This window comes from Oryctolagus cuniculus, chromosome X (assembly GCF_964237555.1).
Source record: "Oryctolagus cuniculus chromosome X, mOryCun1.1, whole genome shotgun sequence".
In the NCBI taxonomy this organism is placed as follows: domain Eukaryota; kingdom Metazoa; phylum Chordata; class Mammalia; order Lagomorpha; family Leporidae; genus Oryctolagus; species Oryctolagus cuniculus.
Genome location: NC_091453.1, coordinates 7564818 through 7577234, shown reverse-complemented (window position 1 = coordinate 7577234; position 12417 = coordinate 7564818). Strand labels below are relative to the sequence as shown.

General features: G+C 33.2%; 1 protein-coding gene across 7 annotated transcripts in view; it reads right to left on the bottom strand.

The window, feature by feature from the left end:
- Window positions 1-12417, bottom strand: part of CNKSR2 (connector enhancer of kinase suppressor of Ras 2) — a 315289-nt gene that overhangs the window by 122269 nt on the left and 180603 nt on the right. For 5 of the 7 annotated variants that reach the window (XM_002719953.5, XM_002719954.5, XM_070067189.1 and 2 more), the window contains exon 9: window positions 370-516. The exons of the other annotated variants lie outside the window; for them this stretch is intronic. In XM_002719953.5, the coding sequence (XP_002719999.1) occupies window positions 370-516 (147 nt within the window). The remainder of the gene's footprint in view (window positions 1-369; window positions 517-12417) is intronic. 7 annotated transcript variants of the gene reach the window in all.

Sequence of the window (12417 nt, the reverse complement as noted above, 5' to 3'; positions counted from 1 at the left end):
ATAAATTAACCTCTAGCTTCCAGAGTGTGAGTACAACCTATAAAACAGAAGATTATAATACAAAAATGAAACCTCTTAATTTCAATTTTACCCACATTTTGCCATGAAATAAACTGTGGCTTTTTGGAATTATGCTTTAAATGTTTAAAAATTAAGGCATAGTTCTTTATAATTTGGGTTTTAGTTACTAAGATTTCATCACAATTAAGCCTATTAGGATAAGCTGTAAAGAGATCATTTTACAAACAAATTTTCAAAAGCATACAAGATTAATCCATATGCTGCTGAGATGAGGCACAATAAAGAAGCATTACTGAGATAATCTATGGCTAAAATGATGGTGTATGACTTATGATTAAGCTTCATTACCTGCAGAGCAAGGGGCTTCCATCTCATATTTTTCAGTAAAGCTGGTGCTGAGGTAAGCATGCTCTGAGGTCGCTTTTTCAAAGTTAAGATAACACCACTCGGGTCCTCTCGTAGTGCATTCACCAAATTTTTCAACTGCCACCCCACCTGGTAACCAGCAAAATCATTACAATAAAATTGAGGTACAGTATTCAAAGATTTAATGTTCTCCCCCTTTAATAAGACTAGTTTAAAAAAATCACATAATTGGTGTACCATCCTAATAATGTTCAGGAGATATATACTCAAGAAAGAAATTCCTTGTTTGAATCAATTAACCATGTTACTGCATTAGAGTCTACATCATTATGAGATAACATAATGGACATTTACCACCCTACCAATGGAATAATTTAGAATGCAAGAAAATTATGTCATCAGTAATGTTGGTCAGCTGCTAGGTCTAGATCCAAGCCCTGTTCACAAGTACAATTTAAAAATCCACATGCCTGAAAACAAGGATTTGGCAGTGTCCTGAGCTTACAACTACACCACATGCTTTCTCATCACCATCTTTTAGGAGTGTCTCTAAATCGGACTGCTATTATACTACCAATAGCTGGTACTGACACAAGAAAGCAATATTCTGATGCATGGACGATAGTGTCAATATAATAAACCTTTTACCCTACTATACAAATAGAATACAAACTGAAAAGGTAATGCTACTCCAATGCAGTAGCTATCGGAAATGTGTTCCAACAACTCTATAAACTTAAAATATAGTGTTCTAATGAAGTCATCCTATATGAATATAACCTCAAAACATATTGTATAATTAAACAAAAGTACTTCATAAATGTCTTTAAACCTGGCTCAACTCTCATCCATGTTAAATTACTTCATCCATCATCCTTTCGCAATTCTGAGCACAGAACAATCTCTGTTTACTTTTAACATAGAATAGTGATGCAGTTTTACGTAACTGAAATCCTAGAACTATGCTTTAAAGAAACACATTAAAATACCCATCATTTCAAGGTTTGTTTAAAAAATACATTTCACACTTAAAAGAGAGAAAGAATATTCCATCCCAATTCTAAAGGATTAAAATTTTCCCAGGATTTGTTATATAAATATACTGGGTCAAATTTATCCTGGATCATAAGGAGGAGCTATCTAATAGGCTGAGTGATTTAGCTTCTCCCTAGGCACTCAAGCGAAGGAGAAGGGGTGCCTTTTGTCTGATACTATTCATGCTTTTCTTGGGAGATACTGCTCAAGCTGGAGAAAATGAGAACTTCCACTAAAAGAAGCACCAGCTCCCAGAGACTATGAAGGAGAAGTCATCTGGAATGCAGCCACAATGGAGACTTTGGTGTATTCAATGAACTACAGCTGAATTAAGTAACATTGAAGAGAAAGAGTTAGGACAAAAAAGCTTAAAACTACAGGGATCTCAGATATGAATCAAACAGATGATAAACGGTTAATATGCATAAGAGGCTGCCAGTTTAAAAAAATCACATTAATGTGCATGAACTACAGTAATGGAACTGGTCAAATGCCTCCCAGTATGCATAAGTGGAGATTGCTGTGTGCCCAAAGATATACTAAAGTGATTCTGATTCCTCTGACAGCTAAATAGTAATCTCTACATCCATTTCTAAAAGTCACAATTGACAGCAAAGTGAGTTCTATTCCATGTATTTATTTTTCTTGCCAAAGAACACATATGAGAAGATTTTGAGTTGTAAGTTTGGAAGGAGAAAAACATACTGCTAATATAAAGCTTATGAACAACTTAATAATGATAATAATATTTTATTATTTATTTAAATAACTGACAACTATACTAATGCAGTCAATGTGAAGGCCCTATCTTTCTCCTACATATTTATTCTCATTAAGGAATTACACATTGATTCGCATCCACCAATTTCTTTCCATTTTTCTTTATGATATGATGATTATGACTAGTTGATGATATTTAAAGCTACATGATGTTCTCCTGTGAAATGTTCAATACAATTTGATTCATTCTATTCCTTCATACTTCTTCACAAATAATTCCAAACATCAGATTTTTTCCCCATGAAGAAATGGAAACGTTTTTATATAATAAAATTAATTTAGGTGGATATTAACTTTAGATATGAATGTCAGTTAATAGCAGAAAATTTGGGGTATATAATTTTACTACTTTTTAATCAGCCCTTTCACTATTATTGGTATAGCCTAAGAATGTTTTAAACAAAAATATCCCAAGAGCCCTACTGCTATATACCTTTGGCTCACAATTCTATTTCTACTACTATCAAAAATGATTGGATAAAGCAAAAATATTAATTTGCAATGTGTTAGTCACAGTACTGTTTAAAACAATAAAAATTGTACATTACATAAATGTCCATTATTAAGGGATATAAAACTTATTTTGTGGGAAAAACTAAGTTCCAAAATAGCAAATGTAATTCAATTCCACTTCTGTTAAAAATGAATATAGACATAGAAAACACCATTCATGGTGGTTACATTAAATAATAATAAGGACTGTAATAAATACTTCTTTCTTTATACTTTCATTTCTTGAGCTTTTGGCAATAAGCATAGGTTAGTTTTATAAACTTCAAAATAAATGGACCATGAATAATATTCCAATTAGAAAATATGAATTTAATGAATTACCTAATAAGGATTGTTATGGATGGGAAATTTCCACAAAAAAAGTACAGAAGTATAAAGACAATACTATTTTAAATGTTAAAAGGTGAAGATAAGGTAATCAAATCTCTTCTGTACATTATATTCTCAGAAGATCAGAAAAAATACAAATTTATTACTCAGGTATGCTGAGTTAAGTAAAGATTTACATTATCTGCTGATTTAATTCAATGAATGATTTCAGTAGCTATACTATTTAAGCATTAAGTCAGTGTCACATAAAAATTATTGAATGGGAATGAAGCCAGTTGAGTAATTCACAGCCTAGGTGGAATGCTTTTCTTAATAATGTAGGCAGATTTTAGCATCCTAGTGCTTTTACACATATAAACAGTGACCAGATCTCTTGTCTTCCTCAACTGAAGAGTCTTTTCGTCCTTGGTCCTTCCTAAAATTCCTTAAAGATTAACTTCAAAATTACTTTCTATTTTTACACTACATAGAATTCTTAACAATTGGTCCCATTCATTGGGTTATACATGTTTTATTCTAGGGAAAATATGATATGGTCCTAGAGCTCCAGGATGTTATTGCTGACTAGGTTCCATGATATTCTAACATACTTTCAGCCAAATAATGAGGTATAGTGAATTCTTGAAATTAATTCATTTCCCTTCAACTGTTACTGAAATACCTATGGTTGAGAAATTATAAGGGTACACGAGTAGATGGTATGATAAAATGAGGTAAATATGTGTATTAAACATCTGTGGTAGGAAATAAATGTAATAGTAGACATAGTAGACAAAATAGTAGACAAAATAAACACATAAATTAATGTTAATTTTTCACGATTTGTTTTCTATTTTCTCATTTAAATTTCTGGCTATAGTTTTAAAATATGAAGTGTAATATAACTGAATAAGAAACCATGCAAAGATAAACAGTGATACCAAAACTAATTATATTCTTTCAATTGGGTATGCTAGAAGACAGGGAACTTAAAATGAAGGAAGAAGGGGTCCTAGTGGCTACTAACAAAAGCGCATAAGCTGATACTATGTGAAGGAATTAATTGAGGTAAAAAATTTAAAGAGATAATCAGTTATGGACAAACATGAAGAAAAATTTGAATAATCAAGACATCAAAAAAGGAACTGTCTGACTTGTGAAACAGTGAGCTCATCATCAAAGGAGATGCTACAATATGCATCATAGGTCCAATGATTAAATAACTCCCAAAGTCACAACATATCCCACCTATAACATATCAAATGAGTAGGAACATTCAGATGATGGCATCAGATTAGCTTGAGTAAAGGGATGTGGCCCATCTACTGCCTACTTGTCCTCCATCTTCTGTTCCTCCTCATGCAATAAATGTACGTGCTTCTTGTAGGCTAAGTGTAAAAAACTCTTCCTAATATTGCATGCTGTCTTCTTATAACAATTCATTCTCTTTTGACAATTGCCCACTAATAACTTCCTGCATATAACACACGAATATTTCTAACTGTCCCTGCTTCTGATCAAGAACTCTAAGCATTTATTTCCAACTGTTCAGTTCATCTTTGCAAAGAGCCAGGGAAAAACCAAGCACCAATGATTTACTGGGCTGTATCTAAATTATATTCTTTGTATTTATATGTTATTATAGCATTCCAATGAGATAAACTAATACATTTTACATGTGAAGAAATTGGAGTGAAGACATTTTTTCTTGGCCAAGATCAGAGAGACAGTAAGTGACAAAGCCAGAATTTATATTGAAGTCTGTTTGCCAGTGGCTAGGCCAGCACCGTGGCTCACTGGGCTAATCCTCCACCTGCGGCGCCAACACCCAGGGTTCTAGTCCCGGTTGGGGCGCCGGATTCTGTCCCGGTTGCTCCTCTTCCAGTCCAGCTCTCTGCTGTGACCCAGGAAGGCAGTGGAGGATGGCCCAAGTCCTTGGGCCCTGCACCCGCATGGGTGACCTGGAGGAAGCACCTGGCTCCTGGCTTTGAATCGGCTCAGTGCACTGGCCGTAGTGCAATTTTGGGGGTGAACCAACGGAAAAGGAAGACCTTTCTCTGTCTCTCTTGCACTAACTGCCTGTCAAAAAAAAAAAAAAGTCTGTTCAATTCTAAAGCACAGCATTTCCCCTTGAATATCCACTGATAGCTCAAATGAATGCAACATTTAAAAATCAAGCTATCTCTTTAGTTTCCTTCACCAATTAAAGTTTCCCATCATTCTCTCAAACTGGAGTGGCTGGGGTCATCTGTCATTCTTCCCCTCTTTTTAATCCATTTAAGTGTCCAGAAGAATAGATTATAGCACTAACATCTCTTCTTAATGCCTTTGTTTTAGCCTGGGTACATACTTGTTAGACAAGTCCTAATCTGTCTTTAGGTGTTTAGTCCTTTGCAGCTCCAAAATACCGCTACATTACAAAAAAAAAAAAAAAAAAAAAAATTCTTCCCGTTAAAACCTTCAAATAGCTCTCCAAAGGGTCCAACTAAAGATCTTATCCTTATAGGTCCTTCCTCAATACTGTCACTACTTTGTCTCCTTTTATTCCCCTTTAATGTGATCCTCAAACTTCAGCATATGTTGAAATCATCTGTAAAGCTTGTTAAAAAATGGCTTGTGAATTTTAACCTGTTAAATTTTTCATCTAGTAGGCCTGGGAATGGACTTCGAGAAATTTTTGTTGTTTTTAAATACAAGTTCCCAAATGACGTTGATGCTACTGGTTTGGGAACCACATTTTGAGAACTGCCGTAATAGCTGATAAGCTCTTGGAAGGCAGTATGACTTTCCCAGCTCTAGGATATTTTAGGTTTTTGAGTGGAATATCAAGAGTTGGTTGCATAGCAAATATATATTGCCCTCAACACTCTGCTTTTCTCTTCAGTTACATATTTTTTCTTTGCAAAAGCATTCTTTCCTCTTCTTGTAATTTTTTACTCTCATCTATAAAATCTTAAAAGCCTCATCTTATGTGCAATATCCATCACAGAGCCTCTTCTTATAACAGAATGATATTTTCTTCATGTGACTCTCATACTGTAACTCTCTATTGACACCTTTTTGTGCAATGTTAAACACTTTTCTTCACCTTCACTTCTCCAGTTTACTCTCAGGAAACGAGACTTGAGATTTTTTTTTTTGAGGAATAATCCAAGTGTTATTTGTCTGGATATATCTTTCAATCAATAAAGTACACTACAAATGGTAGACACTTAATAATTTCAATAGTCAGATGATATGGTAACATGTGAATGTAAATGTTTTAGAGATAATAAAGGGTTTTGAAAAACCAAAGGTAAGTTTAGTTTTGTGCATAAAACCAAGAGGTAGTATTAAAATTTTCTCTAAATGTAGTATGCTTAAAAGCTGCTGTCTAAAGTAAATAAGAGGTTAAATTACCTTCCATCCAAAAAAGTGTCTATTTATATACATGTATATATATATGTGTGTATATATATACCTACACACATGCTAGTAAAGCTATAGTAAACATTTTTACCCTCAATTACCAAATAAATTACTTCGCTATAAATACTTGAAAAAATAGTATTTTTGTCTTGGACGCTCCAGATCTGAAGTCAGAGAGAGGTAATTATGACAAGTGGATATAGTTTGTATTGTCCTAGAAAGCTTCTACTTTATCATAGACTGTTAAGAAGGTTTCTTTCCAGAAAAATACTTTGCAGTGTTTATAAATAGTCTTAGTTCTCTTTCTCAACAGTTTAATAGATTATTTCATTTATTTTAAATTCTTGGGCTAGGATGAACACTTTAAAAACTATTATTTGCATCTTACACAAAATATGTCTTCTTATTAGCTATAAATAAAATGGTTTTCACATGTTCTGAGATACTATAATCTTCCTTATTGTCCAAAATAGCAAGTCATTGTCTCCAAGTAATGACAAGCTGTATCACTAATTTAAATACAATTTCCAAGATGTACATGAAAATGTATTATATATAAAATACACAGGATTAAAATTTCTCAATAAGGTTATTAACATATCCCAAATGTGAAAGTTCAGAGATTCTGCTTTCTTGTGGATGGGGCTTGTAACTGTTTTGATCAAGCTGAAGTGGACAACAGGTGTTCCTAGGTCAAAGGCAATACAAGTGGGCGGGTCCTGGACAACTGGTTGCCCATTAGCACACAAGAGGCTTTGGGGTTGGTGTTGAAGAGATGAGATGCTTCCTTTCCTCTGGGTACAGAGAGGAAAGTTGTTTCTGATCCCATTAGAACTTGTTTTCCAAACAACAGATGGTGAATTCTTTGACCAACATATGAAAAGATAATCTCTAGTCTATGGTCCCAGGTAGCCAAAGACGCAAATATGCAAAAAGGTTCTTAAGAATTTAAGCCTGTTAACCCAGACTTTATTTATGTTTTTCATGGCTGTATTTGCAGTTACATGAGAGCAGTTTTACATTCACAAGGAGGAAGATAGGATATTTCATAAAATACTTTCAAAGTTATTACCCTTTACAAGACAATAAACAGACTACTTATCGCCATTTTCACATGCTCCGTGTATACACATGTTCTTATTAACAGTTTGTAATGTATGGACGATTTTGTCATTAAAAAAACTTCAGAGCGACTCAAGGTGTGTCTACATGAATGTCTGATAACATGAATCATGTCATATCCTAATGTTCCCTTGCTCTCTTTAAAAGCACTCAAGAGACGATTCAATACACAACCCATGTGTGGCTAATGACAGTTTGCAAAATGTTTTGGTGTGATATACGTATTATAATGTTACATTCCTTTGTATTATTAAACAGTTATTAAAATATCTAATAAACATTTTACACCAATGGCTTCCTTTTTTTTGGTAAAACAAGTTACGTGGCAGAAATATCACAGTTGTAGACATTTCAGAACTAATGGATTTGGACATACAATGTCTTTTTAACTACCAAATATTGAGTACCAATGTTCAAAATTCATCTTCAACTAAATGTTTGTACAAAATAAAAATGAAAAAGTTACTATATTAAATATTTGGAGATATACTAATTTTCCTCCTCTAGAATCATTCACTCAGAGAATAGAAATGAAGAATTACTTCTGTTCAAATATAAGCTAAAGAAAAGGCATTCAGTTAACGAATTCTATTCAAATAGGAGATTTTAAAACTACTGCAGTGTAATGCAAATAGGTAATTTAGAGTATTCAGAAATATCTGTCTCAAGGTTTACCAGTTTTTAAATAAAATCTTAGTATTGATATTCCCCAAAACTCGATTAGGAGAGATGGTCTTAGGAGAACATAAAGAAATAAACATTTGAAAAGAAGGAATATGAGAATTAAATATTTTGGTGTCATTAGTGAAAAATCCCCACAATTTTATGTCTTTATTAAAAGCTACCCTTCATCTCACATCCACATTTCTTTGTCTATGTTTATTAAGCTACTCTTCATTTCATATCTTTCTCAACTTTAAAAGGTACTTATTTAATGAAATAAGAGTACAACAAGGCATTTGATGTTATTTTAAAGGCACCTTTACAAAAATTTTACTGTAAAATCTGGACCACAGTGACCTGCCACAATCTGAGTTTACATATATCTATTTTAATACTTAATATTTTATGTGGATTTCACATAGTAGTATATGCACACACACACACATACACATACACAGACACGTTTCCCCTTTGGAATCTTTCTACCCACAATGCAGAAATTCTGAGGGCTAAATCAGGATTTCTTCAGTGACTCCTGATGAAGCTCATGGGAGGAAGAAAATAGTAAGCATATTTTTTTCCTTTAAAGTTTATTAATCATTCATAGTTTTCACCAAATTTCATGACTTTCCATATCCTGTCATTTGTACTATTTCTTGTAACCTATCATTTCTATTAACAGTATCCTTTGTATCACTGCTGTCTCTGCTTCCGTGATAAGATGATTCCAAAGCTATAAGTACAATCCAGAATCTTAAATATACAGCTCTCTTTCCATTCTCTCATTTCAACATAGTATTTAGTAATGCCGTGGTCTCTGAAGCCCAAAGGTTTACATTGGAGGCTTTATGGTTTTCATTCATTCATGGCACAGAAAACTAAATCAGAGCCAATTTTACTTTTATTTCATCATCAATCATGATGTTCTTTGAAGTCTCCAAAACACAAAATTGATTATGTCTGAAAGTTAGTAAACAGCAAAGATAGTAAACAGCAAAGCTGTGAAGTAAACCTCTGATCATACCATAGACTGTTAGTCCCCAAAATAACAGTAACATATATTAAAAGAATCATAATAATTCAGGTTTTAAACTAACTTTTAATAAGTATATTTGTATAGGTTAAATTTCAAAAGAAATTTATTTCTGCATAGATTTGGAAATCATTAAATTTCAACCATTCCTTCCTATATTCCATTTCTGTTTTTCTCACAAATATATTGGCAATATATGTATTTTAAAATAGAAAGAAAAGACTCCAGTCACCAAAGCTAAGGTATGAAGCAAAGCATCATTACCTAAAAATCTAGAGCTCTTACTATATAGTAACTGAGAAAATATATATATTGATGAAAAATTGATGTTTAATTTAAGAGCCCAAATGACAAAAATAATTAAAGAGCAACCAAAATCACAGTATTAAAATAGTAACATGCTTAGAAATGTGTAATTTTTCTATGAATAATTTAAAAAAACAATTACTAGTAGCATTAAGCAAAAATATGCTCAATTGAAAATACTAGTAAATATTGCAATATGTATCCGTATTTATCAGGACAAAAACTAAAAGCTTATATATGTATGTATGTAAACACATAAATCCAGCTAAAAACATCATTATAAATATTTATTCATAGCAGTTTTTAGTTTAAGAACTTCAATAATGAAATGCAGAAGGGACAGTGTGAAAGGAAATATAAAAGTAATGAGTGGTGATATTACCTATAATTTCAGCTACCATGCTGATTAGAATAGTAATTTAGTGGATGAAATCTATATTGGAATCCTAGGACTAAATAACCTAAAAAATTAAGATTAATGTCATTTTTAATTGAATTTCTTACTACACAGTATTCTATAACAATTTTTATATCAGGTAGTTAAATGTTATCTACTAATTGTCTAGGTCTACTATGGATAGGAAATAGATTAGGCAATTATGGCTGACAGACTCTTGATTTTTTGGCAGGAATATGGAAAAGGGTTGAAGTGATTAATACTGATAAGCAAATCACATAAGTAATAAGCTACACACTTGATAAGTTAACAAGCCAGAGCAGATAAGAATTTCAGGCAAGAGATACACTTTAGACACAAAATAATCACTTATAAGGAAACTTTAAAAAAATCCATCTAAAAATAATTACATCATATTAACTGTGTATTGACACTGAAATATATTTTCTAATAATAAAAATAGAGTAACCATTTAAAAATAATTATTCTTTTCCTGATTAAGCTAATAAGAATAAAAAAGGAATAAATCAGGATGCAAAAATCTGTGAAGAAAATAAATTGGTTAATGGGAAGTTACCTATTGAGGCATCATACGAATTATCTCCTTTAAGTGTAGAGTTATGAAAATAAATTTTAGTTTAATAACAGAAAAATAAAGAAATATGACACTATACACTGAAGTAATGAATTGATTTCTTTAGGCAAAATAAGAAATACAGTTTATGTCAACAGTGGCACTTCAATCAGTTTCCACAAAAAAAAATTTTTTTTTTGACAGGCAGAGTGGACAGTGAGAGAGAGAGACAGAGAAAAAGGTCTTCCTTTGCTGTTGGTTCACCCTCCAATGGCCGCCGCGGCCGGCACGCTGCGGCCGGCGCACCACGCTGTTCCAAAGCCAGGAGCCAGGTACTTCTCCTGGTCTCCCATGGGGTGCAGGGCCCAAGCACTTGGGCCATCCTCCACTGCACTCCCTGGCCACAGCAGAGAGCTGGCCTGGAAGAGGGGCAACCAGGACAGAATCCGGCGCCCCAACCGGGACTAGAACCCGGTGTGCCGGCGCCGCTAGGTGGAGGAATAACCTATTGAGCCGCGGCGCCAGCCTACAAATTTTCATCAAAGCCACAAGTTCAATGCAAAGTAAAAAAGTCTATGATCTTCTCACAAACTATTATAAAGATAGTCTGAGATGAAATATTACCAAGAATAACTGAAATCTATGATGCATTGTTTCCATTTTCATGATTCTTTATTTGACCCTATCCAAAAGAGATCAATTCATTTGTTCTGTTAAGAATACCAATTTCTTAAAAAACTTAACATAGTTATTTTACTCTATTATCAGAAACACAGGCAATGTGTTAAACATGATGCTAACATAATTAATCTCTGAATTCCAGTGGCATCTTGTGCTTATAGAAGGATAGGGGGTACCTCAGAAACACTGTCATTTGAGGTCCTAATTTTCAATATTTTGGCATGAGGAATTACAGGGCATATATCTTCTCGTTTGAAAAAGGATAGCAAAAGAAAATAGGAATGAAGAGTACTGACCAATGTGAAGAATGGAGGAGAAATAGTCAAGTGAGAAGAGATGAGAAAGATAAAGGAAAGAAGAAAATTGTATTAGAAGAAAAACTAAAAAATAAAGATAACAACTTAGTAAATTAAAAAACAGTGAGACAGAAGCACATCTGTTGTTAAGACAGTATCATGGCACTGACTCCACTCTGGGAACCACTCTTTTCTCTTGACATCCAGGGAAGCAGCTGAACAATGAGAAGAGAAAAGAAGACAAGAACTTCAATGGGTCAACCCAGTTTCCATCTGTTCTGTTCATGTTGGCTTCCCCTTTGAACAACATTCTCCTGTTGTTCTGAGGTTGAAGGAGTAAGAAGGCAAAGAGTCAGAAATGAGAGACAAGAGTTAGAGAAAATAATGGAGACATATAAAGTTTGAGTGAAGTTTGTATGACTCAATATTCATTCAGTAGGTTCCCTTTCTCCTACTTTCTCTGCTCATTTTACAAGTCTTGCTCAACAATATTTACCATTTTGTTGGCAACAAAACCCACTAATTTACAGTATTTGTTATCCATTTCTAATACTCAGTGCCTAAAATCCTGATTGCTTGCTACAGTCTATCTTCTTCTTGACTATCCCCACTGGTTATATTCTATTCCAGCAGCCTTTACATTCACATCTATTGAACAATTTGTTGTCATAATGTAGCCATCAGGTTCCAGAAGATCTTCCCAAATAACAGTGAGTATGTTTTTATATTTACACAAAATAAAAGGAAATTTTTCCAAATGCTGGAGTCAACCATCAAATATGCTACTCATTTCAATGATATTCCTAAGAAGAAAGCATATATATTTTTAGTATGGATAGACTCTTTATAACATTTACCCAGAAAAAAACAGTATAATCATTATACTTAACAGATTCATTAGGAATATGCTCAA